This window comes from Trichechus manatus, unplaced genomic scaffold (genome assembly GCF_000243295.1).
Source record: "Trichechus manatus latirostris isolate Lorelei unplaced genomic scaffold, TriManLat1.0 scaffold00247, whole genome shotgun sequence".
NCBI lineage: Eukaryota > Metazoa > Chordata > Mammalia > Sirenia > Trichechidae > Trichechus > Trichechus manatus.
This window is the reverse complement of record NW_004444183.1, coordinates 2,006,552-2,015,130: the sequence shown is the minus strand read 5'-3', so window position 1 is coordinate 2,015,130 and position 8,579 is coordinate 2,006,552. Positions and strand designations below refer to the sequence as shown.

Sequence of the window (8,579 nt, the reverse complement as noted above, 5' to 3'; positions counted from 1 at the left end):
TTGTTAACCAATGTCATAAAACAATATGTGTACTACTGTTTAATGAGAAACTATTTTTTCTGTAAACCTTCACCTGAAGTACAATAAAAAAAAGTACATTTCTGAAAAAAAAAAAGTCATTAGGGGACCCTGACAGTGCACATGGTTTATTAAATGAATTTAGAATGTACAGTAAAAAGGAAGGATAAGGAGATGTCCTAGGTCATCATACGTAGGACAGAATGCTAGCCGTGTGGAAGGATCACTCCCCCTGAATCCTGTGTTATGCAATTTTCTCTTCTCTCTCTTTCCCTCTCTGTTCTCCTCTCTCAACCCTCTCCCCATTATCCTTTCCCCTTGTGATTATGAGGACCTGAGTTTAGGATGAGCAAAAGGGTTCAGCAGATGGAAGATGCTTCAAAACAAAAAGGTAGAACTACTGGAGAAAAATACTTGCTATCTGTGATGGTTAAGACTGTGTGTCAACTTGGCTGGGCCATGATTCTTGGTGTTTTTATGTGATCACTCCCACAATGGAATCTGCTGTAAGTAGCCAATCAGTTGAAAGGGATTTTCCTTGCGGGTGTGGCCTACATCCAAATATAAGCAGATGTTCTGGCTTTTTTGCTCGCTCTGGATCCTGCACCTGCCTCCTGTTCATCTGACCTCCAGTTCTTGGGACTTGAGCTATCAGCTTATCTGCTGATCTTGGGATTCATCAATCTTCACAGCCTGTGAGCAAGAGCCCTGCTCTCCAACCTGCCGATCTTGGGTTCACCAGCCCTTGAGGCTACGTGAATCAAGTGAAGCCTCTATCTTGATCCACGGACTTGGGACTTTCCAGCCTCTACAATCGCTTGAGCCATTTCCTTGATATAAATCTCTCTATATATATATTTAAATGGTTTACTGGTTTTGCTTTTCTAGAGAAGCCAGCCTAAGATGCTATCATAATACAATAAAACTAGAAATTTATAATAAAACTAGAACACAAAAAGGCAGTGATAACTGAAAATTTAAAAACTTCTTAAATAATAAAAAATAATTTCAGTATCCAACTCAAAATGCAAAACAAGAACAAAAACACTTAGCAAAAGCAGGAAGGAAGAAGTAAAGATAAAAGCAGAAATTAACAAATAAGGGGAAAACATAGAGTTAACAAAATACAAAAGCTTGTTCTTTAAATAAATAAGAAAAATCTACTCATCCAAACTAAGGCAAAAGAGAAAGCATAAAACACAAAACAAGAAATGTTAGGAGACATGGATAAACCTTGAAAATATTATGCTGAATGAAATATGTCAGACACAAAAGGATAAATATTGTATGATCCCACTTATGTGAAATATCTACAATTGGCAAATGCATAGAGATAAAAGTATATTAGTGGTTACCAGGGACTGAGGGGAGGGGGAAAAGAGGAGATATTGCTGAAAGGGTACTGAGTTTGTGTTTAGGGTGACGAAAACTTTTGAAGATAGTGGTGATGGTTGTACAACACGGTGAATGTAATTAATGTCATTGAGTAGGACATTTAAAAATGGTCAAAATGGTAAAACTTTTATTATATATATTTTGCTACAACAAAATTTTTAAAATAAGAAATGATAGAAATAACCATAGATAATGATGAAATTAAATAACTATAAAAGCCTACTTTGTTCACTTTTATGCAAATAAATTTGAAAACCTGGATTAAATGGAAAATTTTCTAAGAAAATATAATTTAGAAGAACTGATTACAGGAGAAATAGAAAATATAAACAGATAAATTCCCACAGAAGAAATAGAGGAAGGTGTCAATAAGTTACCCCCAAGCCAATGAGAAAAAAAATTACTGGTGCCAAAGGTAAGTAAGGAAATTCTCCAAAATAGAATAGCTATTTTCCATGCTATTTAAACTGTTTTAGGAGAAAGAAAAATAAACTTTCCACATGCCATTGAAACCAAAAATCCAAAACTATTACACAGAATTCAGTTACTACCGACCAATCCCATTAATGATTACCAGTGGAAAAATCAAAAATAAAATGTTAGAATACTGAATTCAGCAGCATATTTAGAAATTGATCCATCAAAATCAAGTAGACTTCCCCCACCAAGAATTCAACTATATTTCAATATTAAGATATTGGTCAATATAACTCATGACATTCATAGTTCTAAAGAAGTAAAAAAATAAATAAATAAAAGTTATAAGATCAGCTCCACACATTCCAGTTAACTGGCCTAATGTCGTGTTTAGTGCTTCTGTTCTACCTCCTAGTTTGTTGCATAGTGCCTAGGGTCTTAAAAGCTAGAAAGCTGCCATCCAAGGTACAACAATTGGCTTCTAGTTGCCTGGAGCAACAGAGGAAGAAGGAGAGTCAGGAATAGGAGGAGGAAATGGAATGTGTGGCTCCACGAACAGCTACCTCTTTTGCCATGAGGCCAGAAGAACTGGATGGTTCCCAGCTACCATTACTGAATGTTTTGATCAAAGATTCTATAGAAGAATCCTGATTAAAAGGGGGCAGGGGAATACAGAACAGAATTTTAAATTCTCATGGAATCCAGACTTTCTAGAGCCAGAGACCGGAAGAACCCCTGAATCGACTGCCCTGAGATAATCTTTAAACCTTAAATCAAAAATATCCCCTGAAGTCTTCTTTAAACCAAATAAGTTTAGCTTAACTAGTAAAGAATGTCTTCCTTAAGCATTGTGCTCTTTTAAGAACTAACTATATGAGATCAAACTGAAGACAGACACTTGAAAGATTAGATAGGAAACTTAGGGGGCAGTGAGTTTATGTTAATGGGGGAAGGCAATTTCAGAAAAGAAGTGTGAGAATGGTTGCACAACTTGAATGTAATCAATGTCACTGAATTGTACTTGTAGAAATTGCTGAATTGGTGTATGTTCTACTGTGTATGTTCTCAACAATAACAACAAAAAGTAAAATAAATTTTGAAGAGATTAGTTCCACAGGTGCTGAAAAGGATTTAACAAATTCAACAACCATTATTGTTTTTTTTTTAAAAAATCCTCAATAAAAGATGAAAACCTCCTTAAAATGATAAATTATATTTGCCTGAAATCCAGTATCAAATTTAATAGGAACACACTAGAGTTTTCTCAAAACAAACATGTCCGTTATCATCTATCTTAGTTAACATTGTTCTAGAAGTACCAGTCAATGTAATTAAACCAGAGAAAGAAACTAGAGGTATAAAACTGGCAAGGAGGGTTGACATATCATTATTTGTAAATAATATATCTATACAACTGGAAAACACAAAACAATTAACTTCAAGATAACTGTAAACAATATGAGAATTGTTAATACAGGAGGCCACAACATTAATACCAAATATTAACAGCTTTTCTATATCCCAACAACAATCAGTTCAAAGGTAAAATGGAAGAAAAGATCTCATTTACCATAGCACAAAAAGATAAAAATATCTTACACACAATCTGTAAGTTTCACATGAAGAAATAGGTACAAACAGTTAATGTTCTCAGCTGCTAACCAAAAGTTTGGGAGTTTGAGTTAACCCAAAGTTGCTTTGGAAGAAAGGCCTGGCGATCTGCTGTCAAAAAATCAGCCGTTGAAAACTCTATGGAGCATAGTTCTACTCTGACACACATGTGTTCGCCATGAGTCAGAGTTGACTTTATGGCAACCAGTGGTTGGTTGGTTGGAAAAACACAAGACTTGAATAACATGAAAAGAGAAAGGCAAAAACAAAAAAAAGAGAGCAAGAAAGGCATACTCATGGAGGGAGAAACTGTTGAGCATAAAATTCAGCATAAAATAATTTATAAATTTAACACTATTCCAATAAAAATGCCAATAGGATCTTTTTATACTAGTCAGTGTGAGTTTAAAGCTCATGTGGAAAAATAAGAAAGTAAAAATAGAATAATTCTAGAAAAGAAGATGAATAACAAAGGGGGATTATCCAATTCTTCAAACATAAAGTCTTATGACAGGGATACATATACCAACAGATCAGATCAATGGAATAGAACAGAAAAGTCTCCAAATTACCCAGAGAGCATAGAGGAAATTAGCATATCATAAAGGGAGCATTTCAAATCAATGGGGAAGAAAGGATTAATCAATAAATGGCGTTACAACAAATGGGTGGACATTCAGTAAAAAGTAAAATGTAAGCTATACCTCAACCTTTATATCAAAATATACATTTAAATATATTACATATTTATATGTTTTAAAGGGAATTATAAAAATACTAGAAGAAACCATGAGAGAATTATTTATAAATTTGGATAAAGAAGGCATTTGTAATTCTGATATAAACTCTGAAACCATAAAAGACTGATAAATTAAATTTAATAAAAATTTAAAATTTCTGCATGGAAAGAAAAAAGTACAAGGGGAGACAAAAGAAAATGACAAACTGAGAAAAAAATCTATTTGCAACTTGTCATTGTTAGTTGCTGCTGATTCAGCTCAGACTCATGGCAACCTTATTATAACAGAAAGGAACATCACCAGGTCATGCACCATCTTCATGATCACTTGCAACTTACATTATGCAAAAAGGACTAAGTTTCCTAATTTCTGAGAAAGCACATGCAAATGGCAGTAATTCCATAATCCAATAGAAAACTAGACAAAATACATGAGGAGGGAATTTAAGTTGCTATCAAACATATAAAAAATGATTCTCATCCTCACTAATGAAATTAGGTTGTACCGTATGAAATTGCCCTTTTTCTTGGTTACATATAGCAAGATATTGGCAATTTCATGTGGTTGAACTTAATAAGAAAAATGCACATTAAAACTGCAGAAAAATACAATTTTCACCTAGCACATTGACTTCTACATTGATCACGGGAGTATAAACTGAATAACCCTTACTGAGAGCAATTTAGCAATAATTGTCAAATGTACACAGCATTTGAGGCAATACTTGCTCCAGAAATGATATATGCGTGATATTATTTACTGCAGTATTATTTTTAATATTGCAAGATTAGAAACAAACCCAATGTCCATCAATTAAAAAATTGGTTAAATAGATATGACTCATTAATTTAATGGTATACTATGCAACTATACAAAAGAATAGGGCACTCTTTTAGTACAGATATGGAAATATCTCTAAGATATGGATATATAATTGAGTACAACACTGTATATAGCATGCTTTCATTTGTGTAAAAGAGGTAAAAATAGTATTTGTATTCACTTAAATGCATGAAGGAGCCCTGGTACAGCACTGGTTAAAGAACTTGGCTGCTAACCAAAAGGTTGGCAGTTCGAATCCACCAGCTGCTTGGTGGAAACCCTATGGGGCAGTTCTACTCTGTCCTATATGGTCGCTATGAATGGGAAGCAATTTGACGGCAACGGGTTGAAGTGCATAAAAGATAAAAGAAATGAAAGCAGTAGCTGCCTCTGGGGAAGGGACCTGGGCAGTTAGTGAGAGGAAGACCTTTGACTATACATGTTTCTATAATGTGGGGGTTTGAACCTTGTGAATGCACCATATTCAAAAAAAAAAAAATTTAAAAAAGGAGAAAGAAAGACTTAAGTCCTGCTTACAATCAGGAAAGCATCTCCACTCATTCCACCCCCATCATCTCTAGAGATTTAGTAGTTGTCTGAGGCAAAACGGTTTGAATGCTGGGACGTCAGTATATATATATATTTTTTTATACCTTCCTTTGGTCCAAATGTAAAGGGTTGGAAATTTTAGTGCAAGGGAGTTAGTGTGCAGTGATATAGATAGACAGATACATACATAAAATATATGTTATATTTTATACAACATATGCATATATCTTTTATTTGTTTATTTATTTATTTATCTGAGGGGCAATTTAAGGGATCTTCAACAGTAATTTTACTTTAAAATCTTACCTGTGTGTAAGAAGTAACTCCACTGTATTAGCTTAGCCACTTAGTTTTCTCTTCTCTAAAATAGAGATGATAATACCTACGTCATAGTGGTGATGTAAGAATTACATGAGATAAAGTATATAAAGAATAGACCACAGCACAAGACATGAAACTGCTCACTGCGTGTTACTGAGCTACTGTTATTAAAGCAAGGAATTTTAAGATTAGTCTAGAAGACCAGAATTTCCTTTTTATCTCAATGGTTTTCCCTTCATTTCCCAAGTAGTGCTCACATGTTCCTGAATTCGGTGTTTTCCTTCCATGTTCTTGATAACGGAGCTATCTGTCATACCTTTCCTGTAGTGGTGATAGGCTGTGACTGTGATATCCTCAGACGTATTTCGGGTCTTCATTTGGACTCCTGAGCTGTCCCCAAAATCTATCACCAGACAAAGAGATCCTTCAGAAGCCATTTGGACTTTGAAACCCAGATTTGGAGATGCCCAAGTGTCACCTTCTGATAACCACTGGCTGACAGGATTCACCACAACAACGGCAGGATCGTGTGTAGTGATGGCCTCAGTAAGACATGGACTGAGGAAGCAGAGCTTCCTGGGCTCAGATTGGGTTGCAGAGCGGCCCTGGGAGTGGCGAGCGCCAGGAGGAACATTTGCAGAGCTGTGGGGAGAGGCAGAGTGCTTCAGAGTCTAACAGGATCACCACCAGAATCAAATCATATTCCCCCAACCCGAGCAAATCACCAGTAGGGAGGAGCCTAAGCTGGAGGCTTTACACCTGAAAAAAAAGGTCTGTGTAATCTTTTTCAAATTGTTTCAACCAATGGTTCTAAATATGGCCCCAGGACCACAGCATCACCATCATCTGGACACTTGTTACAGATCCAAAGTCTCAGACTCCACCCAGACCTGCTGGATCATAACCCCCAGAAAAGTCTGAGGTAAGCTAACATGTTGGAATCATTGCTCTAGCTGTATCCATAAAGAGAATAATGAAAATATTTTCTCTCATTGCTGAATTGATGGACATGAAAACTTGGGTCTCTCAAAAGTCACTACCACATATGTTTTCATAAAAATGCTTTATGTGGGGGAGTGGGCACCACCCTTTTTATGTGTAACTCTTTATGCTGTGAATAAGGGGTGGAGTCTTGTGAATAGTCTGGACTGTCATGATCAAAATTTACTTTTAAAAAGCTGTTTCAGGGTGATGATACAGTATTGGTACAGTTAGGTAGCTGGCAGCATAAACTAAAGGACAGAAAACAGAGAGAAGACTTTTATGACAGTGGAAAGGGCTTCAGTATCTTATGACCAATTCACCTGCTCCCTCCTCTCAAAGCGTGCTTCACCTGCCACACTAAGAATGCAATCACACAAGCCTTCAGTCTGGATATCTGTCTGATTTGAAACAAAAAGGAAACATAAAGGCAAATAGCTGCAAATGACAGAGTCTGGTACAATGAGGATGCTAAAGTCACCAGCTGAATTTGGGCATAGCTCCTGACTCGGTCATGAGAAGGGACAACAGCCTTCCCACTACCCTTACCTTACCTTCTGGGAACAGCAAGGGAATGTGAAGTTGACCACAGGAGGGACAGCTTGCTCCTGACCTGAACAGGGCCCATTGCCTCAGTCCAGGTCCCCGTCTCAACAGTAGTCAATAACACATGGGTCCCATGAGGGAGCTTCTTGACTACATCCTCTGCAGAGCACAGTGGTCTAATGATACAATTGGAAATCTCCATTTTCAAGCTGTAGGGTGCCCCTGCAGAAGGGTTGCACTGAAATATAAAAAATTTAATAACAGCTGAAGGTTTATCAAATGGCCTAGTTACTGGCATAGGCGCTCTGTCGACAAGCAAACTCATAGAGAATCTGGGTGAGGCTGAGGTCTCAGAGACTTTCTGTAGGTTACAGCAATTTCCCCCACTTCATGCAATGACAGGACGTTGGGAAAGAGATAACTTGTACACAAATTTCCCCCACCTCATAGAATGACATGACATTGGGAAGGAGATAACTTGTACTGTTCCTGCTACTCTCCAAGAGAGGGCCACACTGTAGCCAGCTGTAACCAGGGCAAAAGTTTAATCAGGAATTTCTGGAATAATTATTATTAGAAGTTCATATTGTTCCTTTGGTTAAGCAAATGGAAGACTAGCTATTTGATACAGTCGGCTATAAATCAAAGTTGACAGCTTAGAGGTGGTGCTTTTGCAGACATCAAAAGTATACGTTCCTTAAATGGTGTAGGTATAGAACTTTCTAATGGAGAGGAAGGCAAGGCGATACCAAGTAACAGTAGACTGGTTCAAATCTAGGAAGATACGGGTAAATTTCAAGGTCAACACAAAAGAAAGTTAACAAACCTACTCATCAACATGAAGAAGAAAAACAAAGTCTCACAAGGACTAGAAGGCAGAAGGGGACAGGAAAGCTGGTAATAGGGAACCCAAGGTTGAGTAAGGACAGTGTTGACATGTAGTGGGGTTGTTAACCATTGTCATAGGGCAACATGTGTACAAACTGTTTAATGAGAAACTATTTTGTTTCATCTAAACTGAGAATAGTAGCACAACTGGAAGAACGTAATTGATGTCAATGAATTGTGCATGTATAAATTTTTGAAATGGTGTATCTTTGGCTATGTATATTTTAACCAAAAAAAAAGGTCGAGAAGGGAGAGGGCTGACATGTCATGGGGTTGTTAACCAAAGTCATA

General features: G+C 36.7%; 1 protein-coding gene across 1 annotated transcript in view; it reads right to left on the bottom strand.

Annotated features, from left to right (window-relative positions):
* PKD1L1 (polycystin 1 like 1, transient receptor potential channel interacting) overlaps positions 1-7,698 on the bottom strand; it is a 145,432-nt gene extending 137,734 nt beyond the window's left edge. Inside the window, exons 1-2 of the mRNA XM_012559424.1 lie at positions 7,409-7,698; positions 6,190-6,515 (exon numbers count right to left, since the gene is read on the bottom strand). Coding sequence (XP_012414878.1) covers positions 6,190-6,515; positions 7,409-7,698 — 616 coding nt within the window. The remainder of the gene's footprint in view (positions 1-6,189; positions 6,516-7,408) is intronic.
* Positions 7,699-8,579: the final 881 nt, after the last annotated feature.